Source organism: Tachyglossus aculeatus, chromosome 6, assembly GCF_015852505.1.
Source record: "Tachyglossus aculeatus isolate mTacAcu1 chromosome 6, mTacAcu1.pri, whole genome shotgun sequence".
NCBI classification, from domain to species: domain Eukaryota; kingdom Metazoa; phylum Chordata; class Mammalia; order Monotremata; family Tachyglossidae; genus Tachyglossus; species Tachyglossus aculeatus.
This window is the reverse complement of record NC_052071.1, coordinates 38,458,040-38,485,132: the sequence shown is the minus strand read 5'-3', so window position 1 is coordinate 38,485,132 and position 27,093 is coordinate 38,458,040. Positions and strand designations below refer to the sequence as shown.

Sequence of the window (27,093 nt, the reverse complement as noted above, 5' to 3'; positions counted from 1 at the left end):
ATGGGATGTAATATGTGCGTGGTCCAGAAACCGGAGGAGCAATATAAAGTGATGCTGCAGGTAGGGAAGCTGCTGGTGGTACGGTGGGAGGTGAGGGGCAGGGGTTTGGGGGAGGGGTCCCTAGGGAAGAGAGGGGGTGGCAGGAGGGATGGGGTGAATGGGATAAACGCCCTAATATGGAGCCAGGCATAGGCTGGGGCTTTGGGGGCCGACGGGTGGGGGTCGAGGAAGAGAAGGGCTCCAAGGGGCCGCACCCTGTAGCTGGAGAGCCGAGAGAGGGAATCCAACGGCCCTTGCCCTGTGGCAACCGGGGACAAGTTGGCAAACCACGGGAAGGTTGGATGCCACAATGTGGGGGGGAAAGGGTTGAGCGAATGGAAGCACCACACTCCCTGTCCCTTTCTGCTTCCCCACCCTCGAGGGGTGCCGTTGGTGAGGGACAAGGGACCCCCAGGGTGGAAGAGCAGGGGGCAGGGGTGGACCAAGTGCTCATCCAAAGCCAGGTCAGGATGGGGATCGTTGCATAGCAACCACTTCATTTCCCCCTCAAATCCAGGGTGGGAGGAGGCGGGAGCCCTTTGCTTTGGTAGAGGTGGGGCCATCGAAAATAGGTAAGGAGAGAGGGTGTGCAACAGATGGAGAGGAAGGCCCCGTCGCAGGGACCAGCTTCGGGGTGGGCCAGGATTGATCCTTTTATCTGCCCTGGTCTCTGGTCAGCAGATCCCTCTCAGGAAACGGAGATATCGGGGACCCGTGGGTACACATTCATTCACTCATGCGCCTCTAGGACTCCATTCTACGCACTGCGTTCAGTAACATGTTGGGCCCACTATAGGCAAAAATAGTAGTAAGAACATTCACTGAATTGCCACACCTTAAACACAGGGATAGCATGAGAAAAAGATGTAGAGCCTACTGGTATAAGTCTCGGATCTGTAGTATTAGTGACATTCACTGGACAGTATCAGCACATGAGACACCGTATGTGACCAGAAAGATACAATCGCTGCCCAATTAGCTTTCCATCCTAAATTAGACAGTTAAGAACCAGCCAGATATTTGTCTCTAATGTGCTGCATATGCAGTTAGTATGCAGTTGTATGTGAATATGTGTTTGTACCTTTATGGCTTTGTAGAGTTTGTATAGTATTTATATACATTTTATGTATATTAAATGCATACACCGGTTGTATTGTATATATGTCTGCATATATGCATTTAATACACCTGAATTTGTGGTGTCTGGATGGATATACAGTATTTATACTGAGCAAAGGAATCGTCCCTATGTATTCTGCTACACATTCAAGATTTGTGGAGTATGTGTGCTTGTATTCTGTATATCTTATATATGTATATACATACAGGGGCATAGTGTGGATACTTTGTGGGCGTGTTTATACATATATATATATATATGTGTACTTTATGTGTTGGGTGTGTAATATGTTTCGAGAAACCTTTCTACTGGTGGAAGACTCAGTTCCCTAAAAGCGGTAGTCAGCGTGTTCAGAATCAGGCAGTGGGTTATAGGACCGAGAGCCCACAGGCCAAGTGATGGCAGAGGGCGATGGGAGGTAACTGCTTTCAAGTCAGGAGCCGTTAACTGTCTGTTTTATGCCTTAGACGAAGAAGGGTATTAAAGATGATATGTGGTGTGCAGATTTGATTGTGTGAAGGCTGTTTCTCATCCTAACAGGGACAACCTTTGTAGCTTTGTTGGTAAATTTAAATAGAAATTTAAACATAGAAACATAGAAACACGAAATAATAGGTGACTAGTAAGTTTGAGATGCCGGGGCCCTTCTAGGCTTTTTGGAGTGGTGCTGGGGACTCCCAAAATGGTATTTCACTCATTCAGTTGTATTTATTGAGTGCTTACTGTGTGCAGAGCAGTGCTTTACACATAGTAAGTGCTTAATAAATGCTATTATTATTATTATTACTAAGCGCTTGGGAATTATAAGGGTTGGTTTGACGACAGTGGCTGAAGATGCTTGAAAGAGGTGAACTCGTGGATATTGCTCATTTCTCTATTTCTTCACCCTACTCCTTTGTCCGTCCCTCTGATCTATCTTCACGTTTGACTCTTTTCCATTTATATATCTGTGGGTGTTAGCCTCTTCAGCTCCCTCTTTGCCTTGACTTCCCCTCCCTTTTCCTGGCATTATCCATCTTTTCCATTCTCTGTCTTTTTATCTTTCCATCTCTTTCTTTTTCTTTCTCTTCTTAACTGGAAACATTGTCTTTAGGGTAGGGAGCCGATGCCATGGCATTGTGGAAAACTTTGGAATGTAGAGGTTATCTTTTGAGATGGGTGTTGTGTTTGTTCAATGTGAGTTGGCAGAAGATGGGGTGGGTCTGGTTTGGCGTTGGTGTAACTGTTCACCGTCCTTCCTAGTTCCATTACTGGAACACCTGTGTCCACCAGATGGGATTAACCCCTCTTCCACTGGCTGGAAGAGGGAGGGAGGAAGGAAAGGTGGGGTGGTGAAATGGAGCGGTTTAGCCGTGTCATTATGGGTGGATTCCTACCCATGTCACTGGCTTGGCAGTAGGGAAACCTGGACCCAAGGAGGATGTGGGAGGAAGGGAGGGAAGAGCGATTATGGCTGGGACCGGGAACAGAGCTGGCAGATGGGGCAACTGGAAGGGAGAATGGGGGAAGCTATTAAAACCCCACTGATCAGAAAGTGGAAGACCTCCCATGCCTTGGTTGAGGTAGACTCAGCATATTGGAAAGAGGACTTTGAGAAGACCGGGAGAGTAAGGTGAGTCATTCCTTCTCAGGTGGAAGATGGGCAGCATGATTGTTGTATGTTACATCTCCATGGGGTGTCCTTAATACCACCCCAAATTAGCTCAACACTTTCCATCACCGACTCTCTGAGCTTCAGCTTCCAGCTGGTAGTCTGTCTCTCAGTATCATTCCTAGCCTCCCCTCTGATTGTTTTAGAATTTCCAAATGAGCACGCTCCATCAGGCTGAAGGTGATTCCTCCACCTGATAATTTTTGGAGTTGTCCCTGCCCTCTGGACTTCACCTCTGTTCAGGCTTCATTCTCAACTCTTTCCCCAGTGCTTTCCCCACCAGCTGTGTGAGATGGAAAGTAAAGCAAGGGCTTCATTTCAGAGGGGAGGGGGAAATGGGAGCAGCCGGTATTCCTGAGTAGTACAAGGGAAATGGGAGCACACTCCTGTGAGTGGGATCACCTGGCTGCAGCAGGCAGCCCTTGTGGGAATGGGTAGGCTTCAAAGGTTACTTCTTCTATTGGACCTATGGAGGCTTGTTTCTCATTTTTGTTTTCCTACTCCCTGTTTTTAAGTTGTGCTTGAGGTTCATAGGATTTGGGGGTAGACAAGGATATGAATCTTACACAACTCTGTCCATACCTCTTCCCTCAGTCTTCATTTTCTCTCCATCTCTAGCATGATCAGTCATTAGACAAGACAAAAAAAAAAAAAGAAAAAGAGTTTCCCCAGACACCTTTGCCCCTATCCACCTGTTGTGAGTTTCCATGGGCAGTGGATACTAATCCACTGGCATTGCTTCCAGCATTTCTTCTCAGGAGTCAGGTATGTGTTTGTGCGTGTGTACTTCTGAGTGCGTGGTATTATCTGAATAGGACAGGTATTAGGCAAGATGTTTGTCCAAACTCCGCAGCTTTTACTCTCCAAGCTGCCCCTTTTCTCAGTCATAGGTGAAGAGAGGATTTTCCTTATTGTGAGCACTCCAAGATTCCCCGTCTTTCTTCTTCAAGGGCAAGTAGTCCATAATGCCAATTCTGGAGATAGCTCACTAAGAACTCTCTAAAGGACTGGAGGGAAAAGGAAGCTGAGGGGGACAGGCAGAAGTTAAGTCCATTTAGTACCTTGGAGGGAGTATGGAGCCTGTCCTACTGGGTATTCTGTGCAGTGGATGCCACATAATCTGGGAAAAGGGGAAAATGACTGGGCTCAGTTTCAGACTCTTTTGATGAAAAGAGCAGAATGTGGCCTCACCATCCAATCACCTTTACCCCGGGGACCCGGGAGGAGGGACCCCTCAACTCCCTCCTAATTCGATTTCTTCCTATTCTCTAGAAGCTTTAGATAAATTGTGTTTTGGAGTCGGGATCTCTAGAGTCAGAGTCAGACTAGAAGACAGAAAGCCTGAATTTGAATCTTGATTCCTTGGAGGGGCCAGGAGCAAGTCATTTCCCTTTCTATATTTCATCCTGCCATTTAATCTCACTCCCGGTTAATGTCTTTCAAGTGCTTTGAGACGCTGCGGTGGAAGTACTAGCTAACGGGTATCATTAGGTTTCTTACATGGAATGGACTATTTCACTCAGATTAGGTCAGAGATGGATGGAAGGAAGTATATTTAATTAATGGTGTGTAGGCACTTTTACTATGAATTTTGATGATAAATAAAACTTGTTTGTGGCTTGCTTCTCTGCCTTCTGCTAGAGTAAGCTCCCTCTAGGCTGAGAGCTCCTTTTGGGCAAGGAATGTGTCTAGCAACTCTGATATATTGTACTCTTCCAAGTGCTTAGTACAGTGCTGTGCACACAGTAAACTCCCAATAAATATGATTGAAATAGAATTTCATATTAATGTCCCTTTCCCCCTCTAGACTGCAAGCTCATTATGGACAGGGGACATGTCCACTAATTCTGTTGTACTCTCCCAAGAGCTTTCAATTTTCTGCACATAGTAAGCTCAATAAATACGATTAAGTGCTAATCTCTTACTCCCTCTAAGGCAGGAAAGTGACTTGCCTTTTGCTTGTCCCCCCAAATTTCCCTTTCCCTCCAGTCCTTTAGAGAGCTCTTAAGTGAACCAACTCCAGAGTTGGCATCATGAGCTGCTTGCCCTCAAAGAAGCAAGATGGGGAATCCTGGAGTGCTGACAACAAGGAAAATCCTCTCCCTTCCTATGGAGAGTGAGAGGTGCAGAGCATCTTGCCTACCACCTGTCCTATTCAGGAAGTAGAATCTACATTGTAGATTCATTCATTCAACTGTATTTATTGAGCCCTTACTGTGTGCAGAGCACTGTACTAAGTGCTTGGGAAAGTACAATACAACATGCCCAGCAGCCTGAACCACCAGACTCTTCCCTGGAATGCCCAGCATTCACAGGGAAGTGATCTCTAAGGAATTTCTAGGTTTCCCTTTGGAAAGATTTGGCTTTTCATTTGGCAGCAGCAGAACATATGATTAGCTCCTTAGTTAGACTCCAGAGTCTCTAGGCATCGGCCTGAAAGCACTGAGCTTTCTCCTTTGTCCTTTTCCTGCTTTCCTACTGTACCGTCCTTCGGCTAATGCTGCTTGTAGTCCCGAGTGTGTGTGAGTGTGTGTAAAGAGAAGCAGCGTGGCTCAGTGGAAAGAGCACGGGCTCTGGAGTCAGATGTCATGGGTTCGAATCCCGGCTCTGCCACATGTCTGCTGTGTGACCTTGGTTAAGTCACTTAACTTTTCTGAGCCTCAGTTCCCTCATCTGTAAAATGGAGATCTGTAAAATGAACCTGACGTGGGACAACCCGATCGCCTTGTATCCCCCCCAGCGCTTAGAACAGTGCTTTGCACATAGTAAGCACTTAACAAATGCCATTATTATTATTATTGGGGAGAAACCAGCCTAGTTCGAGGCCTGGAGAAAGGCTCTTCTTTAAAATCTATCTCTGTAGTCATTTGCTTCTTCCCCTAGGATTGATCCCAGAGAACCAGGCTATTGCTTTATCGGGTTCCGAATTCAGCTTTCGGTATCTAACATGGGTAGGTAAAGCGGTTCCTTTATGGAGACAGATAACATTATGAAATTTGGGGACTGGGGAGGAATTTAGTTCTGATCCCCATGGCAATTGGCTGAAGTACTGAAAAAAGTAAAGTCGGAGAGGGAAGGAGTTGCGGCGATGCCCTGCTCCCCTTCCTGCCCCTGCTCCCTCTCTCCAGAATGCACTCAGGGGTGGTCTTTTTCTTTGATAAGTAGATTGAAATGGGATGAACTACATGGTTTCCCTTTGACTTTGGGGCTCAGATTCCTGGAATGGTCCAAGATCAATTGAAACCTCAAGAACTCTGGGTCAGGGACTCCCAACAGGAATTACTTTTTCCACTGGGAGAAATATTCTTTTTCTCCTCTCCGTATCCTCCTCCCAGTTAACCATTCCCACTCCTCTCCATACAGTCGATTCCTTTCAAAGGAAGGAATGCCTGTCTCCTCCCTTAGATTGTAAGCTCCTTTAGGGCAGGGATCGTATGTACTACTCCAAGGTTCAGTTCAGTGCTCTGCATGTATTAAGCACTCAATAAATACCATTGGTTGATTGGCTGAGGAAAAAGCAATAGTACTTTCAATAAATTAATAATATTGAACAACTAGTATGTATACAGTACTGTATTCAGTACTTGGAGTTCACATTAAAGGCAGAAGACTGGATTCCTGCCCTCAAGAAGCTTACAATCTAATAATGGGAGAGAGAGGTAGTCATAAATTATTTTCAAAAGCTACAGCTGCTAGGAGCAGGACTATGGAAAAATGCACAGATGAGTAAATTCATGAAGGAACAAGTAATGAATGTAAATTGAGAAGTAGCATGGCCTAATGGATACAGCACGGGCCTGGGAGTAAGAAGGACCTGGGTTCCAATCCTGGCTCCACCGTTTGTCTGCTGTGTGACCTTGGGCAAGTCACTTAACTTCTCTATGCCTCAGTTCCCTCATCTGTAAAATGAGGATTAAGACTGTGAGCCCCATGTAGGACAAAGACTGTGTCCAACCTTATTAACTTGTATCTACACAAGCATTTAATACAGTGTCTGGCATGTAGTAAGTGCTCAAGTTATCATTAAAAAAAGAATCAGTGTATCCATAAATGTTAAGGAACAGTGCTAAGTGCTTACTATAGTGCTCTGCACACAGTAAGCGCTCAATAAATAGGATTGAATGAATAAATGTAAGCGTTTTCCTTCTACTCTGTCCACCCAGAAACTTTTGGGAAATGCAACATGTGCTCCCAGACAGAGTGTTGGAAAAGTATCTGTGATGGCAGAGTTTGCTTATAGATTGGTTGAAGAGGGAGGATGGCTTTGGGGGTTGGGAGGGGCAGGGGTCCACGGGCACTTGGCTAAACATGTGTCAGGGAGCCTTTGCTGAGTGTCTGACACTGAGCTAAGAAATGAATTAGGTGCTTATGTTGAATAATTGGAAACGAAAAGACTAATGCCAGTGTTATTGTGCTTAAACTGGGGCTTTCTATCCTCTTCTGGCCTCTCCCCTCCTTCCCTTCCTCTGGCTTCCCTTTTGATGTTTCTTATAGAAACTCGGGACCACCCCCTCCTCTCCCGTACTTTTCCCCCCGTCCCACCTCCCCCCCGCAATTCTCCACCCTGGCAAGGTGTGAGAGTGGGAGTGCTAGAGATGGAGGAAGCACTTTTCTAGGAGAACCAGAGAGCAGTCTCCTGGGCTGTGGGTGGTGTTTGCCCTGAGAATGCTGCAACGGGGCTGGTGTTTTCAAATAGAAGGGGGTGTGGGAGGAAAACAGCCTACGAAAACCAACTGGCAGCCAGAGAAATCCTCTGAATTCACCCAGGCTTCCTTTGGAGAAATCTCTTTCTATATCACAGGCTTATTTACTGGATTGGGAAATAAAGTGTCTGTCTTTGGCAACTCCCTGGGATGTAGACACGGATTCGGTGATTGTAGTGTGATAAAATCCTGGGCTGTTCTTGCTGGTGTGCTCCTGTTTATAGACCCTAGTCTGTGTGTCCGTGGGGGGTAGTGTTTTGATCACTGAATGTTATCGAAAACGAGGGCTGGCAACCTTGTTGGTAGTGGGACATAACACTTGCAGTGTGCTCATCGGTTTGTCAGGGAGGGCAACGGCGTTGGGATCAGCGCAAGAGAACCGTGCCTTCAGTTCAGAAGTGTCAACTTCTCCCCCATTAGATTGCAAGCTCCTTGCAGGCAGGAATCTCCCACTTAACTTCTTCTATAAGTTCCCTAAGAGCCTAATACAGTGCTCTGCTTCTCCCACCCCACCCCCTGCTCCCTACCAACCTCTCCCATCCAGGCACTCTAACTATCCTGTTCAGTCATTCATTCAATTCATTCAATCGTGTTTATTGAGTGCATGCTATGTGCACAGCACTGTACTAAGCGCTTGGAAAGTACAATACAGCAATAGAGAGAGACATTCCCTGCCCACAGCAGGCTCTACTGGCACTAATACTGACAGAGTAATAGATTGGCCACACGTGGCTCTTTTCCTCCTTCCTGCCCCTCCAGAAACTGCAAAGATTGATAAAAAGAGTTAGTTCAGTGCCCTGAGACCCATGAGCTGGGTAGAGCCTTTGTATTCATTCATTCAAAAGTATTTATTGAGCACTTACTGTGTGCAGAGCACTTTACTAAGCGCTTGTATGATGATGATGGTGATCCAAGTGGGAGCCCCATGTGGGATGGAGACTGTGTCCAACCCGATTTGCCTGTATCCACCCCAGTATGTAGCACATAGTAAGCACTTAACAAATACCCCAATTATTTTCTTCTACACTGTGAGCCCGTTGTTGGGCAGGGATTTTCTCTATTTGTTGCCAAATTGTACTTTCCAAGTGCTTATTACAGTGTTCTGCACACAGTAAGCGCTCAGTAAATATGATTGAATGAATGAACCCCGGGGAGAAAAGGGAAAGGGAGGCAAGAGAAACAGTGTAGTTAGTGGACAGAATACGGGTCTGGAGTCCAGGGACCTGCGTTCTAATCCTGGCTCTGCCACTTGTCTGCTGAGAGACCTCGGGCCTCAGTTTCTTCATCCACAAAATGGGGATTAAGACTTTGAGCCCCATGTGGGACATAGGCTGGGTCCAACCTGACGATGTATCCCAGTGCTTAGTAAAGTGCCTGGCACATAGTAAGTGCTTTTCAAATACCATAAAAAAGGAGCTGGGGCTTCTAGCCTTTTTGCCCTCTGCCAATCTTCCGCCCCATTGCCCATGGTGAGAGAGAATCCTTTCCTCTCTGGAAGTCAGCCCGTGGCAGCTGTTCCCTCTCTTGGGTTTGATGGAGAGCAGGGCGAGGGGTGCCCCCCGGCCACAGGTCAGCCGCGTGCCTCCCGGGCCTCAGGGTGGGCAGAGGCCCATGTGGGGCCGGGGGATGTGAGGGATGCGGGAGAGAGGAAGGCAGTGCTGCAGTGGGAAGGGGCCATGCATTCTAAGCTGACGCTGCACCATTCCAATGCTGCCTCTTTGTCTGCGGGGCTCGCAGGCCTCCCCGGGGGAAGCGGTCACAGCCCAGTCCTCCCTCATCCTGCTGCGGAATCCTCCATGCACAATGGCTCTCCCTTCCCTCCCCTGGGTCTGCCGCTTCCCCCGCCCTGCAGCCACAGGGCCCAGCTTTCCTGGTTTCCCCCCCTCCAGGAAGGGGCATGGGAACAGGACAACCTGCTGGCTGGAAGGGACCGGCCCGATGAACTGCAAAGGAATTGGCTCTCAGGCCTCTTGGATCCGGAAATAAAGGACCCTAATGTTTGGGGAATGAGAGGGAGAAACTGAGGCAGAGAGCGCTGGTGGTGCAGGAATAGCAGAAAGGACATTGGCAAGGCCAGAGGGAAGAGCATAAAGGGAGGAATGGAGAACAGCTTTTGGAAAGAGTTGAAAAAAGGGAGGCGCGATGGAGAGAGAAAGATTAGGTAGATGGATGGAAAGAGGTGACTAGTCGTCACCATTTGCTTCTGAACCACCTCTGCGGCCTTGATTTACTAACCCTGACCAATTTGGGTTTTCCTCTCTATTTGCCCCTTTTTAGACTCGTCCTTCTCTTGTCCCTCGCTAAAGCTGTTCATCAAGGTTTTGGTTTCACCCATTTACTCTTCTTCCGTTTACACTAGGAATTCTCAAAAAAAGAAGTTTTGTCAGACTCACCATTGTGGCCCCATAAACCTTTTGGGTCTGTACCTGTTGAATATCAGATTAGCAATGATTAGTGACCTCAAGTTAAAGATATCCAGACCAACCTAGAATTGAATAAAGTCCATGAAAAATGAAAATTTCCATGAGAGCAGTGAGAACATGTATTATTTTGATTAATTTTCATTTGGTTTTTAGAGGTGACCATACTTGAGAACAGCTGCTCTACCTATTCTCCCGTGAGATCATGGTTGGCTGTATGCTTCCAAATATTTCTCTGCTTCCCTGACTTTTCTCTCCACACTGGATCCCCAGGATGACTCCAATCGGATGTCTCGCTTCTAGCACTAATAGGATTTATTAATTGCCTCCTCTGTGCAGAGCACTGTATTAAACCCTGGGAAAGAATACACAGGTGGGAATTGGAGATGGTTCCTGTCCCTCCGGGGTGGGGAGGTGCTCACAATCTATAAGAACAAATGGGGAGGGGGGACTGACAGACACAAAAGGCAGAAACTCCTCACCCTCGGCTTCAAGGCTGTCCATCACCTCGTCCCCTCCTACCTCACCTCCCTTCTCTCCTTCTCCAGGCCAGCCTGCACCCTCTGCTCCTCTGCCGCTAATCTCCTCACCGTGCCTCATTCTCGCCTGTCCCGCCATCGACCCCCAGCCCACATCATGCCCTGGGCCTGTAATGCCCTCCCTCTGCACATCCGCCAAGGTAGCTCTCTTCCTCCCTTCAAGGCCCTACTGAGAGCTCACCTCCTCCAGGAGGCCTTCCCAGACTGAGCCCCTTCCTTCCTCTCCCCCTGGCCCCCCGCTCCATCCCCCCATCTTACCTCCTTCCCTTCCCCACAGCACCTGTATATATGTATATATGTTCGTACATATTTATTACTCTATTTTACTTGTACATATCTATTCTATTTATTTTATTTTGTTAGTATGTTTGGTTTTGTTTTCTGTCTTCCCCCTTTTAGACTGTGAGCCCACTGTTGGGTAGGGACTGTCTCTATATGTTGCCAACTTGTACTTCCCAAGCGCTTAGTACAGTGCTCTGCACACAGTAAGCACTCAATAAATACGATTGATTGATTGATTGAGATGAACCAAAGCACCAAGACAGCATAAAGACAAAAACAGATCTGTAGGGCACTGGGCTAGAGAAGCAGAATTTCAGGCTTGACAAACGTCACCACCACAGCCAGGTGGACCACTACAGCAGGAGCTGCCACAGCCTGACCAAGGTTTTGTGGAGGAATTTGACTTCCGTGTCAAATTCAAAACGGCTTGCCAAAATCCTTATTTCCTCCAAACTTTCCCCCCAGCCCAACTTCCCCATCCCTTGAGCAGTGCCCCTCTACTGCCCATCTAGTCTGAAACTTCAGGGTAACTGTTACTATCCCTTGTCTTTCACCCATCCTCCATTGCATACAAAAAAACTGCCAAGAGCATCATTTTTCTCCACAACATTACTTTTCGATTCCTTCTGCTTTTCTGGATAGATCTTATTATCTGGCCTTCCCTTTATGATTCTGAGGGAACCTTATGTGAGGCACTGTTCACGTTGCCCAGTTCCTCGTATCTATGGATCCACACTGGAGGAGTGGGGAATTCACTTTGATCGACTGGCTGGATTGAATTCTGGGCTGTTGAAATAAAGAAAGGGTGAAAACTTTATTTCCCGGGATATTTAGTAAAACGAATTTAAAATAATGAAAGAGCAAGGACAAGATCAAAAAAACTAACCTCCCTAGAATTACACCTTGATCGTATGTTACCCAGATCCTCAGACCTAGGGGTCCACCCTGGAGGAATGGGGAATTCACTTCAACCAACTGGCTGGATTGAATTCTGCGCTGTTGAAATAAAGGGTGAAAGCTTTATTTCCCAGGATATTTAGTGAAGGAAGTTTAAAACAATGACAGAGCAAGGGCGAGATCTGAAAAACTAACCTCCCTAGAATTACACCTTGATCATGATACATAACACCTTGCAGTGTTTCTCCAGAGTACAGGGTCAATTTTAGGAAGACTGACCCATGTGGAAAAGTGGTGTGAGCCATTTGATTTGGTTCAAGCCCTAGAACAAAACCAGGAAAAAAAAAATCCCTTGAGTGCCTGGTTTAAGGGTCCCAAATCTACTGACAACCCTGAAATTTTGATTGGGTTAGCAAGGTCATCTTTGCACATATATAAAGTGTCCTGTTAGTCTTAAGGTCAGTTCAAGCCAGGACAGGTGACAGACCTCAGACAATGTTGCATCCCAGCAGAGGATTGGGAGTTGGTTGTCCCAGACGGACCAGCGTGGCACAATGCAATCAAGAAGGGAATGGCTCTTTTTGAACAAAAGATCTGGCAGAACCATGAGGCAAGAAGGCAGAAGTGAAAACAGCGCCAGGCGCTGCAAACCTTAAATGTGACAGCCCAGCGAGGCGCAGTCCTTGTGTACGTCCAATATAACCAGGACTGTGCATACGTAGTCCCATATTGGCCTATTTAGTTGCACCCGACCCCCAGGTGAATCTCACCCTCAGTAGCTTCTTCTTCAAACACAAAGGACCACCATTTATGTACGGTTTTAATTTATTTGATCCAGTTTTAATTTTGGTGATTCGGAGGCAAAATTCATTGGAAGGAAATGAGACATGAAATAGGATTAAATATAAACAATCCTTCGTTTAGGAAGTAGTGGCTTCTCAGGTTTTCGGTTTGCATTTTGGCTGTGTTTCTTTTGCTTACGTGTTCAAACGCTCTGCAGAATTGTGTGCGTGTGTGCGCGCCATTCCCCGTGTATCTTTCTTTCTGCCTTTATAGACTCAAGCTCTTATTTTCTTGCTTCTCCCTGTCTGTATCTTCCTCTCATTTTGGGTGTTTACGTCTGTCTCTGACTCTGTGTGCGTACACACCTCCCTCTAAACTCATCCCTGGCTTGCTTTAATGCTTTTTTGATAAAGTGCCGGTGGGGCAGCCCTCCAAGTGGCAGCCACAGATTTACCTGCGGGAGTTTCCAGGCTGCTTGGCAGACTGTTGATAGGAATCCCTTATTAATTACACGCTGTCAGTGCTGCGCGTGAACGTGAGAGTGGGGGGCAGGGAGAAGTGACCAGGAGGTAGGGGGGGAAAAGAAAAGGCCTGGGTCTGGGTACACCATTTGAAGAAGAATGATTGGGTAATAGGAAAAGGACAGGGAGAGAATGAGGCGGAGAATGAGCCAGGAGGAGAAGGAAGCAGGTAGAGAACGTGAGAAAATGAGCTGGAGAAAATACAAGAGAATGATATGGGGAAGGAATAAGAGAGAGAATGGGAGGGCGCCAGACAGGGAGAGAGGGAGACAAAGGAAGAGAATGAGCCAGGCTGACATGCAGAGGAAGGTGACAGGTTGAAAGAATGAAAGGCCGACAGGAGGAAAAAGAGCTGCACCGACAGAATGAGAGGGGCGGGAAGCGAGATTCAGTGACCCGGAGAGATTGTCCCTGCCTTCTCCCTTGGTCTCCCAGTTGAGAGGGGCATCAGCTCCCGGGCAGGATGGATGATGGGGCTGTAAGAGATAAACAAACCTAGGGGGTAGTGGACCCCACTTGGCGTGAAGTTTCAGGCCAGCAGTCTGGGTTGGCTGTTTAAATTTCTTGGGGGATACAGGGTCTCTGACCCCCTTCTGGAAGGGGAAGAGGATGGGATGGTGGGGTAGGGGAGGGGAATTCCCATCCTTGTCAAGTGTAATACAGTCTTCCCCACCCAGAGGTCATCGGCCTCCATCCTCTGGGTTTTTGCTGCTCTGGAGATCCTGCTTCTGGCTGGGGGCAGCCAGTGTAGACCCTATTCACAGGAGGCCTTTTGGGGTCCAGGGCTGGCCCCTCCCTCCCAGAGGGTCTGGTGCCAAACAAAGTCTTGAGGCCCTCTTCTCCTGCCTCCCCTTTGAAGGGATGTCACCCCCTCTTGGAAACAGCTCCCTCCTTCTGAGGGGGACAGCTCTGAAGCGAGCCTCACACACCGGCAGAGATGGAGAGTTGGAACTGCTGAAACTAACCCCCGATACACAGCCGGCTGAGGTTCACTGAGGTAGAGATATGTGGGTCTCTTGTAATATTAATAATTATGGTATTCATTAAGCACTTACTATGTGCCAAGCAGTGTTCTAAGCACCGGGGCAGGTACAAGGGTATCCATTTGGACACAGTCCCTGCCCCACATGGGGCTCACAGCCTAGGTAGGAAGGAGTAGGATTTAATCCCCACTTTATAGATGAGGAAACAGGCACACAGAGAATTTGTGATGTGCTCAAGATCACAACATAAAAGTGGTTTAGCCGGGATTAGAACTCAGGACCTCTGACATCCAGGCCCCTGCTTGACTTTTCTGTTTGCCGGCTATCGGTGCTGGGTGTTTGGGCTAGGAGGTAATGGAATGGACAGATGGTTTAGGGCTCCATCTCTTCAGATGAGCTAGAGCCTGCTGAAACTAGGGAGGCATCTGTTCTGATGATGTAGAGTTACATCCTAGAGCATTAAAAAAAGAAAAAAACACCTTTGGGGAACAGAGCATTCAGCATGAGGTACAGTGCTCTCTACACACGGTAAGCATTCAGTAAATACCACTGGATGATAAACATGGGAAGGCAGGAGGACCCATTGCTGAGAAAGTTGGATTCACTGAAAAGCGATGAAATTTCAGTTTAGCGGGATCTCATAGACTCTCAGATATGGTTTTCTTGTCACTTTTCAATCCAGTCCCTGTTTTTGCTGAGTAGAGAAAGCGAGGGCTGGGAACTGTATCGTTGGCTAATGTGCAGGAAGCCGTGGAAGAGGTTAAGGTGGAAAAAAAGGGAGCTCAGGAGAGTGACTTCGAAGGCCAAACTTCATGCCCCTGCCTGTATGCTGCAAGGAAGCATTAGAAAGGCAGAGGCGGCCCCTGCCCCGCCCCTTCCCCCACTCCATCCCCCCGGCCACCGGCGGCTCTGCGACCCCTCTCATCCCTAATGGGATTAATTAACCTCCAGCTTTTTACCGGGGGCATCTTCAGAATCTGCCAGGGCTGAACCTCACAATTCAATTATCCTGAGCACGGAAGGAGCCTGCCGCTCGGCCCTTACACTTGCGCTCTTCCGCCCCTGTCCTCCTCTACGTCCCAGCTTTCTCCTCCCTTCTTAGAGTGGCTCTTTCCTTTCTCCCTCAGCCAATCCCTTTGTGTGGGCCCGTGGGCCTGGGCTTCTTCGCCTTCCTCCCCCTGCTCTGACTGACTCTTTCAGATGTGGGCAAGAGTCCTCTCAAGAAAGCCCCTCAGTTTGAAGGAGAGAAGAAGGGGGGAGTTCGGAAGATGGGCCACAGGCTGGGATCCAGTACATCTGAGGCCCTCTGCCCTTGAAGCATATTGATAACATACCTCTAGGGCAAGCAGTGGTGGCTTTGTGGTTTCCCACGCTTTCCAGATCCACGTCCGTTCCCTCCCCAACCCCATTCATCCCTTCCCTCCCCACTCCTGAGGTTCCTTCTCTTACTTCAATCAGTGGTCCTTCAGTAGGAAGGAGACAGAGGCAGGAGGTGTGTCCTAAAACCCAGCTTTCCTCCCCAGCACCGATGCTAAGTCTGGGTAGGGCTCCGGCTTTTCCTTTTCATCCCATCCCCCTCCTCCCCGATATCCTGGCCCCTCCACAGCCCCAGCTTCTTTCCCACAGCCTGGGCCCAGTTTCCATAGCAACACAGCTGCTGTGCAACGATACAAGAGACACATTCCAATGCCTCACCGTGTCCCCTGTGCTTCCAGAGATAAAGCACACATCGTCCTCTTCCACCGCAAGTCCCCACTGTGGAATCAAGCCCACATCTGTGGGGAGAAATGTACTTGAATGCACAGGGCCACCCCTCGGGGAATGGTGACACCCACACGTACAGCCCACAGAACCGACACCTGTCTCACCCACACTCCCTACCCCCTCCTCACACAATTATTTTTCAAGTGGTATTTACTAAGCGCCTATTAGGTACCAGGGATCATTGCCTAGCGGATAGAGCAGGGGCCTGTGAGTCAGAAGGATCTAGGTTCTAATCCCGGAACCAGGGCTTGTCTGCTGGGTGACCTTGGGTCACCTCACTTCTCTGGGCCTCAGTTCCCTCATCTGTTAAATGGGGATTAAGACTGTGAGCCCCACATGGGACGGAACTGTGTCCATCCTGACTAGCTTGTATCTACTACCCCAGAGCTAAGAACGGTGCTTGACACATAGAAAGTGCTTAATGCCACTTAAAAAACCCAAAAAACACTGTGCTTAAACTCTGGGATAGATCCAAGCTCCTGTCTCTGTCCCCTCTGTGGCTCACAATCTAAGAGGTGGGGGGAGCAGATCTCTTATCCCCATTTTACAGATGAGTAAATTATAAGAATGACAGTATTAAATGCTGACTACGTGCCAAATATGGCGCTAAGCACTGTGATATATATAAGGTAATCATGTCAGGTGCAGACCCTGTGGAACAGGCTTACAATCAACAAGGAGAGCGAGGTGGACGCCCGAAAACTGAGGGCCAGAGAAGTGAAGCAATTTGCCCAAACAGCAGAGCTAAATGTAGATTTGGGATCTCCCTTCTTTCAAAGTTTTCTCCGATCAGTGGCAATCCCCCAAAGGCAGGTGCCTAGATGAGAGTCATTGTGGTGTATTTGCCACATTCATACTTTCATTCATTCAGTCATATTAAAGCACTTACTGTGTGCACTGTACTGTACTAAGCGCTTGGGAAAGTACCATACAGCAGTAAAGAGTGACAATCCCTGCCCACAACGAGCTCGCAGTCTAGAGGGGGATGTGGTCCCGTGTTTTAGAGAAAAGCAGGTTTCACCCACAGATTGGGCATTTATTGGGATTTTCAAGCCAGCCATTTTGGGGCACTGGTGTTAGGCAAGTGAGGGCCCCAGGTAAAGCACTTATGCCAGAATTTGCTTCCATCCAGAATTGGGGGAGAAGGGTTTAAGGAGCAGAACTACTACTAGTACATTAAATAGTAATAATAATAATGGCATTTATTAAGCGCTTACTATGTGCAAAGCACTATTCTAAGCCCTGGGGAGGTTACAAGGTGCTCAGGTTGACCCACGTGGGGCTCACAGTCTTCATCCCCATTTTACAGATGAGGTAACTGAGGCCCAGAGAAGTGAAGTGACTTGCCCAAAGTCACACAGCTGACAAGTGGTGGAGCCGGGATTTGAACCCATGAACTCTGACTCCAAAGCCCGTGCTCTTTCCACTGAGCCACGCTGCTTGTACTTCCACTCCTTAAGCACCCCAGCAGAACCTCCTGCTTTGGGGGATCCCGCTCAGGATTCTCCTGCATTTAGCAGCCTCTAAACACTGGCTGTCCCAAATGGGAGAAGCTGGGACAAGTCAATCAAATGGTATTTATTTAATGCTTCTGGATGCAGAACACTGTACTTGAAAGCACAACAGAGTTGGGAGAGCAGATTGCTACTCACAGGGAGCTTATTGTCTACGGGGGAGACAGGCATTAAAATAGATTATGGATAGGGGAAATAGTAGAAGTCTAAGAATATTTATATAAGAACTATGAGCGTGGAGTATCGAAGTGCTTAAGGGGTACACAGTCAAGCGTACCCCATCGGATCCCCACCGGACAGGGCCCTGGAAAATTGTCCTGCTTGTCCCTTCCCCACAGACTGACACTACTTAGGGATCATATATTGCTGAAAGAGTTCTATGCGTAGATTTGTGATGGTGCCGCTTTGAACCATGCATTACCTTATGGATCTGGCCTTCAGAGCAACAAGCTTAAAACAAGAGTGTTCGACAGGTGCCAATTTCTCAGGATTCCTGTGACCTCCTGGAGTAACTGGGGGAGACTAATTGGTAGCTCTTACAGTGTAGGAGGTGATGTGAAAGCTAGACAAAGTTGGAGGGAGCAGAGGAAACAAAGGGGAGGTAAGGCAAGAAGCACACCAGCGAGGCTGAGGGGCCAGAACTGAGCCATGACATTAGGCTGATGTCTTCCTCTCATCGAGGGGGGGAAAAAGAGTGCTGTTCCCTATGGGTTTGTGTCAGGACGGGGGCCTCGGCTAGCAACAAAGGGCATGCCTGCAGGATCTAGGTCTGTGGGAGTCTTGGCTGTGGTTCCCAGAGCAAATTACAAAGACCAAATTGGTCTTTCCAAGGTGCTTGGGTTTGGGGGCCTCCCACGACTGGTCCATGACCCTGGGGTCCACTGCCCCTAGATAGGATCCTCCTCATTTGCCCCAGTCCCGGCCTGAACTTGAGGAATAGGAGCTGAATCACAGCTCCTGCAGTTTCCTCCACCCTGAACCGCCCTTGGGTGATAAGCAAGCCAGGCCCTGTCAGCCCCCTTAACCATTCGACCTGGGCAATTATATTCTGAAATACAGGAGACTCAAACTGACATTTGTCTGATCCCTGCTGAACTATATCTGTCTTTGAGCATAGATACTCACTATCAAAAAAACTAGAGGTTTAACCCCTGGGATCTGATGGCAGAGGAGAGAGAGGGATTTTGAAGAATACTGCTGGAGAAAGGGCCATGGATAATTATAGTGAGACGTTAGACCTTTTCTGTCTAACTTCATTGACTTCAAAGGCTTCATTGTACTTTCCCAAGTGCTCAGTACAGTGCCCTGCACTTCATAAGCACTCGATAAATACCATCGGTTGATTGATTGCCGAGGGCCTACACACCCCTTTGGAACCGCCTCACTAGAAACGCCTCGTTAGAATGATTTCCGGCGGCACCGCCAACTCTCCTCTCTGGGCTCTGGCCAGATGAGGCTCATGGGGCCTGATGATAAGTAGAATTCAGAGGCCGGGATGAGGGGTGCAATCTGGGTGTCAGGATTCAGGGGCCACCTCTGTCCCTAGAACCCCCTTTTTTACAGGGTCTTGGGCATACTGAGTGGACTCAGGAAATCAGGGCTGGGAGTTTCCCAGATGGAAGTTTTGTCGGGCAGGGAGGGGAGGGGTCCCCCGGTGGGGTGATGGCCTCTTACAAAGGCATGTCTCTGCCACAGGTAAACGGGAAGGAACTCTCCAAACTATCTCAGGAGCAAACTCTGGAGGCACTGCGCTCCTCCAAGGAGCCCCTGGTGATCCAGGTGCTGAGACGCAGCCCCCGCCTCCGGGGGGAAAGCTCCTGCCACGACCTGCAACTGGTGGATAGTGGCACTCAGACCGACATCTCCTTCGAGCATATTATGGCACTGGGCAAGCTGCGTCCACCCACACCGCCCATGGTCATCCTGGAGCCGTACGTCCTTTCTGAGCTGTGAGTTGTCCCTAGGAGGGCCCTGGCCCTGAAAGAGGGCATAGTGCCCAGGGGGCACATGTGCCTTTTTATCCCCCGAGGCTGCAGCAGGAAACGTCTTGGGCATTGGAAGGAAAAAAATAGAAAACCTCTTCCCACTCCTTCCATCCCACCAAACCAGTGCCTTCCCATTCACGCGGGTTCCGGAGCCATCAACTCAGTGGGGTGGAAGAGGTGGAAAGACAGCAGGCTTGAGGCTGCCCTCTTCAACAGGAGCCTGGGCTGGTGAGCCCTTGGAAGAGTCTGTGGCCCTCAGGCTATTAATGACCTCCAGGCTCAACATGCTGAGGAATCATTGGGGAAATCCAGAGGCTTTAATTCATCTCTCCCATCTCCTGGCCTTTGGGACCCAAGGGAGTCGAGGCCCCAAGGTTTCCTCTCCTGTCAGGGGACTGGGCTGTCTATTTTTCATCTCGAATTGATTTGGCCAGGAGGAATCGAGCTGGTCACCTTCATCAATAGTCATCCATATAGTGTTTCTCTCTCCTCCCCTCTTTTTCTCTGTATTGTTCTTTTTATCCTTCCCATTCCCCCTCTTTTCCAAATGGACCCTGTCCATCTCCCATCTATTTACTTCCCCTCATTCCCTGCTCTTCTATTTGGAAGCCCTTTCTTCCAGGCCAAGCTGATTTATTGCTCTGGGAGGGAGTGGGGGTCTGTGCGCATGCACAATGACACCACAGATCCTACAGCCAGAATTGGGAGGGGAGGAAGGTAACCGTGGGGAATGAGTAATGCTACAATAAACTGGTCCTTGGACAAACCCTAGCCTGGCTGTGAGAAACCTAGCCCCCGAGGGAGGGATAAATCCTGCCTCTGGCTCAAGGTCTGATGAACACCTTGGGCAATACTTATAGGGATCTTACCTCCCCTGGGATCTATCTCTGTCGTGAGCTAAGGGAGTCTTGGCAGTAGCGACGGTGTGGATTTCCTATAGTCCAAGCCCCTGCCTCACTGGCCTCCGGGTTCTTTGGTGCAACTTCCACTCACACTCTGCCAGTGTTTTTCTCTCTCTCTGCCTTGGACAAGAGATGCCATTCTCTGTGATTGTTGGTCTAGTTGTTATGTAGGGGGTCAGTGGCCTTGCTGTGGTCCTCTCTCTGTTAACTTGGAAGCTCCCCCAGGGCCCTCCGACTTTGGCATCAGGGAATATGGCCCAGAGGGAATGGTGTCTGTTAGCCTCGTTCCTGGGAAGTTCAACTCTGTCCCTCTTGGCTCAGGAAAGCCACGTTTAGCTCAGTACGTCTTTTTCTTCCTCGCCTTTGGGTCACTCGGTGACCTAGTACAGAGACTGTCTTTCTAGGCCAGATTCTTGATGGGTCTGGGGGGTCTCACTAGGATCTTGGAGATGGGGTTGAGGGGGGGATGCAAGCATGGATGGTCTGACCCTCCCGTCTTCTCCTGGGCAGCCCCCCCATCGGCCATGAGTATTATGATCCGGCGGAGTTCATGGAGGGCAGCCAACAGGAGGCAGACCGTGTGGATGAGCTGGAGTATGAGGTGAGCTTGGAGTGGGGAGATGGGCTGCAGAGCTGGTGGGAAGCAAGCCTAGTTGGGCTGGGAGGTAGGTGGAAAGGGATCTCTCCTTGGTGATTCCCTCCTGCCCTGCCTGGTTTCAGGAATGGGGAGAGGCTCCGTCTCTCCCTTTAAGGTTTCCCACGGCATTAGGACTCCCGCCCTGAGCAGGGAAAGAAGAAAGCGGCTTGGGGAAGGACGCAGGGAGGAGGGATCGTCCCTCTGAGTCAGTGCTGATTCTGTTAGGTTTTCCCTCGGGCTCGTGCGGCCCCTATAAGTCATTCCTCCGATAGCCACCATCAGACGTGACTTGGTCTCGGAAAATCAGGTGGGGTGGGTGTGGATGTGTTAAATGTGTCCGTTGCTTGTGAGTCTGTGCTTCAGGGCTATCTGTGTCCTGTCTGTTTCTGTGTGAGTCTTCTGTGGGCTTCCTGGTAAAGGAAATGGCAAAACTGTTTACACCTGGGGGCCTTGAGAGCCTTGAAACCTTGAGGGGGACTCACCCAAAGCCTGGCTCCTGGGAGGGTGAGGCAAGAGAAGTGGTGAGGGGCTGCCACAGTCCTTTGGGCATCACGATCTCTGGGGTGCTTGAAGCGCTCACCCGTTCCATTAGGAATTCTGTTCTTTTTACCTCCCCTCCCGACCCCCAACTTGGTAGGAGGTGGAACTGTATAAAGCCAGCCACCGGGACAAGCTGGGCCTGATGGTCTGTTACCGCACAGACGATGAAGAGGACCTGGGGATCTACGTCGGAGAGGTATCGTGGAGGGAAGGGGAGGAGGGAGGGAAGTTGGGCTGGGCCTGCCTCAGGCTCAGAGTGGGGCAAGCCTCCTCAGTCCGCTGGACTCAGTAACCCCTCTAAGACCTGAGTTCCTGTTCCTTTTCTGTTCAACTTTAATGTAAATTCAGCATCACTAAAATGGGCTATGTCAGAGGCCCAAGAGATGATTCCTGGTCTCCTTCTCCCATACCCCTTTCTCCCTTGGCCTCGCCTGTCCGGGTGTCCGAGGGAAAACTTGGAACTTGCACTGATCATAGGCATCTGAGGTTGGGGTCAGGGGATGGGGCATTATTTCCTCTTTGAGACCACCCACTCCTCTCTAAAGCCATATGGCTAGAAGTCAGAATAGGGGAGGAAAAGGAACTGGATCGAGTTTCCTGTCCCTTGGGGCTGTGGGCTTACCCCATCTTTATCTCACTGTTCCCGTCAATAACTTGATGCTGATAGTCTTCCCTTCCCATTTGGCTCTCTAAATGAATAAGCCCATACCAAGGAAACTAGAGAAGCCAAGACATTGCTGTATCGATAGCTCGTTTTATACCTACAAGGTACTTTCCAACCCCACACTGAAATCGGGTTCATGTCTTTCAGATGAGGAGAACTGAGGCACGGGAGGGGATGGGTATTGCCTACAAGGTCCCTCAAAATCATCAGCAGAGCAAGAGAATTCAGTTTCCCTTCCCGAAGCCACTCTGTGTGTTAGGGTTAGTGAGTGCTGGCAGAGGGTTTGTGTGAGCGAGCTGGGCCGGAGGGTGTTTGTGGGTGTGTGAGGATGAGAGAATGCGTGCTTGAGAGGAGCCATACGCTTGGCTTGCAAACACACGCCCACCTATCTCCCAGTCCAAGAATGGCGCCTGCCTATGCAAGCTGTACAGCCTTGTTGTCCCCTCACAAGGACAGAGATCTCTAGCTCAGGGTACCTAGCGGTCCTGGGGGAGTGGGTAGAAAGAGCCATGATACTGCCGTCGGTGGCCTTACTCCTCCTCCCTGGAGCGGCCTGGCTTTGACCCCTATGCTGTGCTGCCCCTGAGCAAACAGGGCCTTGACCCTCCCCTCCATATCTCACATAGGTAAATCCCAACAGCATCGCAGCCAAGGATGGCCGGATCCGTGAAGGGGATCGCATCATCCAGGTGAGTGAGGACGAGAGGAGGGCCGGGAGCGGCAGCAAACCCTCCCCCGGGGGCTCCACCCAGCCCTGCCCTGACCAACAGGCAGCTCTCCTTTTCGAGGAGTGGAAGCCAAGCCTGGTTTTTCTGAGCCCCGTGTGGGACAGGGACTGGATCTGATCCGATTGCGTTGTGTTCACCTACTCCAGTGCCTAGGCCGTGCTGGGCGCTTAGAAAGTGCTTCAGAGAGAACACAGTTGTTGTTATTCTGATGAACAGGACAATGCATTCATTCATTCAATCGTATTTATTGAGTGCTTACTGTATGCAGAGCACCGTACTAAGCGCTTGGAAAGTACAGTTCGGCAACAGCATGGAGGTGAGTGTCCATAGATAGGGGCAGGGGAGATGCAGACCAAACAGTGGATCAGCCTGTGGGCGTCTCCAGGCTGGAGGTTAGGAAGTGGCGAGTCCCTAGTCATAATCTGCAGTACTGTTGAGTCTTTAGATCAGAGGTGAGAAAGTCGGCAGTTAAAGGTCGCTGCCCCTGTCTCCGTCGACTTCATGAGAATTGTGTGAAGGGAAGACCCAGCTGAGCGATCCGCCGTGGAGTGTGAGTTTAGAATCACTGTCCCAGCTGGCCCTGCTCAGTCAGCTCAAGAGTGGTACTCTGATCCCAATCTGCTCCTTATATCTTTGTATTATTGTCTGTCTCCCCTTCTAGACTGTAAGCTCGTAGTGGGCAGGGATCGTATCTACCAACACTGCTGTACTTTCCCAAGCGCTTAGTACAGTGCTCTCCACACCGCGCTCAACTAATAACCACTGATGATGATGATGCTTCTGCAGGCTCAGGCCTCGTATCCCGTGTTCTGTCTTTCACTCCACCCTCTGCCCTGCCCTAGATCAATGGAATGGATGTCCAGAACCGGGAAGAGGCAGTGGCAATCCTGACCCAGGAGGAGAGCACCAACGTCTCACTGCTAGTGGCCCGCCCTGAGACAGAGGTGAGCCTGCCCAGCACATTGACGGTGAGGGAGGGAGCAGAGAGGAATCGGTCCTCACCTCTCACCTTTGGCCGCAGGGTGGTAGGAAGTGAGGTGTGAAGAAGTGACTAATGGAGCTTTCCCTCCCAAGGCCTCCAGTTCCCTTCCGTGATGGGTAGAATTGGGGAACGACTACCTGGGCTCTCCATAACTAAGCCAGAGGGAGAAATCCAATACACCACCCAGGGAAAACTCTAGAGAACATGAGGGCAGAAGGGAGAAATTAAAGCTGGGGCCAGGGTGGGCGGGCCGGCCCCGGTGACTTTTGGTAGGAGGAGTGTGGACACTATTCCCCGTAATACTGCCTCTAGTTGGGGTACCGTGTTACCTAGTTCATTCCTGGGCAATTCCAGGTTTCCTACTCTTGGAGTGGTTAGAGGGTTTTGGAAGAAAGGGATGGTGGGAGGCCCAGAGGGGCAGGCACAGATATCGACAATTCTCGGGCTCCCTGCAGCTGACCAAGCGATGGAAGGACAGCGACCGAGATGACTTCTTGGATGACTTTGGCTCTGAGAACGAGGGAGAGCTGCGGGCTCGGAAGCCGAAATCTCCCTCTTCCCAACAGGTGAGAGCAGACGGGATCCATGGGGGCCGGTGGGAGGGAGGATGAGGAACCCTAGGGGGTGGGGTGGGCGGGGGGCAGGTTTCCATCCCAGTCCCAGCTGCTCAGATCCCCCAAATCCGTACGCAGACTCGTTGGAACCCAAACCCCGTGTCTGTCTCTCTGCCCCCAGCCTGAAAAGGTCGTGGAGAAGGGCACCCCCGAGGCAGGCCCCGGTCTGAGCAACAGCCAAGAACTCGACAGCGGGGTAGGCCGGACGGACGAGAGCACTCGCAACGAGGAGAGCTCGGAACACGACCTACTGGGGGACGAAGCCCCCAGCACCACCAACACCCCGGGCAGCTTACGCAAGTTCGGCCTCAAGAGCGAGGCCCTGCAGAGCCGCGACTTCCACTTCAGCATGGACTCCCTCCTGGCCGAGGGAGCCGGGCTGGGGAGCGGGGACGTGCCGGGGCTGACCGACGAGGAGTACGAGCGGTACCGGGAGCTGCTGGAGATCAAGTGCCACCTGGAGAACGGCAACGAGCTGGGCCCGTTCTTCCCCTGCGCCGGGGCCGGCAACAACGCCCTCGACGTCAACCGCAACGAGAGCATGGGCCACGAGGTAGCCATGTTGGAGGAGGAGCTGCGGCACCTGGAGTTCAAGTGCCGCAACATCCTGCGGGCCCAGAAGATGCAGCAGCTGCGGGAGCGCTGCATGAAGGCTTGGCTGCTGGAGGAGGAGAGTCTCTACGACTTCGGAGCCGGTGAGCCCAAGAAGCACGAGCTCTCGGACATCACGGAGCTCCCGGAGAAGTCCGACAAAGACAGCACCAGCGCCTATAACACGGGCGAAAGCTGCCGGAGCACCCCGCTGCTCCTGGAGCCCCTGCTCGACAGCCCCCTGAAGCGTGGGGCCGACCCCATCTTCAAGGCCGCCGGGCCCGCGGGGGAGAAGGCCCCTCCGGCCGCCTCCGCGAACTCCAACCTCAATAGGACCCCGGCCCCCGCCGCCCCCCACAAGCCCGGCCCTCCGGAAGCCGGCCCGGCCCAGTTCCGTTCCCTCGCACGGGATGCGGAAGGGAGCCGGAGGCAGCACTCGGAGGAGCGGCTCCGTCGCGGCCCCAAGGCCGGGGGGGACGCTGGAGCGGGCCAGCGCCGAGGGCAGCCCTTACCTCTCCCGGCGTCACCGGGGGCAGGGACAGGCCAGTGAGCGCTACCACAGCTGCGTGCAGCTGGCCCCCACCCGCGGCCTGGAGGAGCTGGGCCGGAGCCCCCTGAGCCTGGCCAGCATGTGCAAGGATTCCCTGGGAGGCCCGAAGGTGGGAGGGCCCGCCGCCGAAACCCCCCGCATGGAGTGGAAGGTGAAGGTGCGCAGCGACGGCACGCGCTACGTGGCCAAGCGCCCGGTCCGGGACCGCCTCCTCAAGGCCCGGGCCCTCAAGATCCGCGAGGAGCGGAGCGGCATGACCACGGACGACGACGCGGTGAGCGAGATGAAGATGGGGCGCTACTGGAGCAAGGAGGAGCGCAAGCAACACCTCATCCGGGCGCGGGAGCAGCGGAAACGGAGGGAGTTCATGATGCAGAGCCGGCTGGAGTGCCTGAGGGAACAGCAGAATGGCGAGAGCAAGCACGAGCTCAACATCATCGCCTTGAGCCACCGCAAGACCATGAAGAAGAGGAACAAGAAGATCCTGGACAACTGGATCACCATCCAGGAGATGCTGGCCCACGGCACCCGCTCGGCCGACGGCAAGAGGGTGTATAATCCCTTGCTGTCCGTCACCACCGTTTGACCGCTCCAGGTCCGGGCCTGGGGGCCACCACCACCTACACTGGGCCCCGGGGAGTGGCCGCGGAGGTGGACCGCCGGCCGCCCCGTCCCCAGGAACCAAGGCGTGGGGGTGGAGGGGTGTGGTGAACCAGGTTAAGGCTGGGGATGGGGGGTGGGGGGAGCGGGATGGAAGACAGGGCTTGCTTCTGGGGAGACCTGCCTCCGTGCCAGGGTGGAGTCTTCCTTCCCCCCCAATGCAGGTCGACCAGAAGGGCAGCTGGGACCAGCCAGTGGAGGGGAGAGGGAGGGAGGGGACACGCCAACTATCTTTGGGGTAAGTATCAGACACCTATATCTCCGAGGGGCTGGGAAATGTGGGAAAGAGGGGAGGGGGACTGGAGCAGACTTTGCTGCGCACAGAAGAAAGTTTCCTCAGCTTGAGCGGCCGGCACAGACTTATTGCCATCGCCTACAGCCTTGAGCACAGAAGGCCGGGCTTGGGGGTGGGCAGTAACCTCCGCACACACCCCCATTTGCCGACAGACAAGAGGAACCCTGGTTTTGTGGTCTTTCTCCTCCTTTTTGTGCTTGCCAATGTTCGTTTTTCTGTTTCGTCTACCTGCCCACGTTCGGGATGGGGGGGGGGAGGGGAGGGTGCCCCGGTGGCTCCTTCAGGCAGCTTGGCAGAAGCCAAGTTGCCCCGAGGGACATCTGGGAAGCAGGTTGGGTGGGGGCTGGGGGGTGGGAGGGCTGGGGAAGGAGGGAATCGCAAAAGGCAGCTCATCTTGGCTCTGTTCTTGAGTTGCGGGGGTGGTAATAGGGACTCACCCGTGGACTGGGGAGCATCAGGAGATGGGTCTCACCTACTTGTGACGTTCCTTTCCCATTGGCTAATGGTGAGTGGAAGCCAGGAGGGATCAACCGGTCCCTGTGGCAGGCCATCTGATCCCACCTGCAGCTGAAGAATAAAGCAAACTCCGTTTTTACTCTGTTGCTCTTAATACTCGGTCTGCTGCCTCTTATGTGATGCCCTTGCTGAGAAGGCTAAATGATGCCGTGCTCAGTTAGGGGAAGGGAAATCAAGGGTTACTTTTCACCTGTTTCTCAACCTGTTGTTTGG

At 51.1% G+C, this 27,093-nt stretch overlaps 1 protein-coding gene across 1 annotated transcript; it reads left to right on the top strand.

Moving 5' to 3' along the window:
• PDZD4 (PDZ domain containing 4) lies at positions 1–26,612 on the top strand. Its single transcript, XM_038747959.1, is given in 10 exon segments — positions 1–60; positions 18,912–19,165; positions 20,614–20,704; positions 21,378–21,476; positions 22,571–22,633; positions 23,515–23,616; positions 24,110–24,220; positions 24,390–25,328; positions 25,330–26,004; positions 26,234–26,612. Coding segments are annotated over 9 exon segments (2,385 nt in total). The 3' UTR covers positions 25,996–26,004; positions 26,234–26,612.
• The last annotated feature ends 481 nt before the right edge of the window (positions 26,613–27,093 follow it).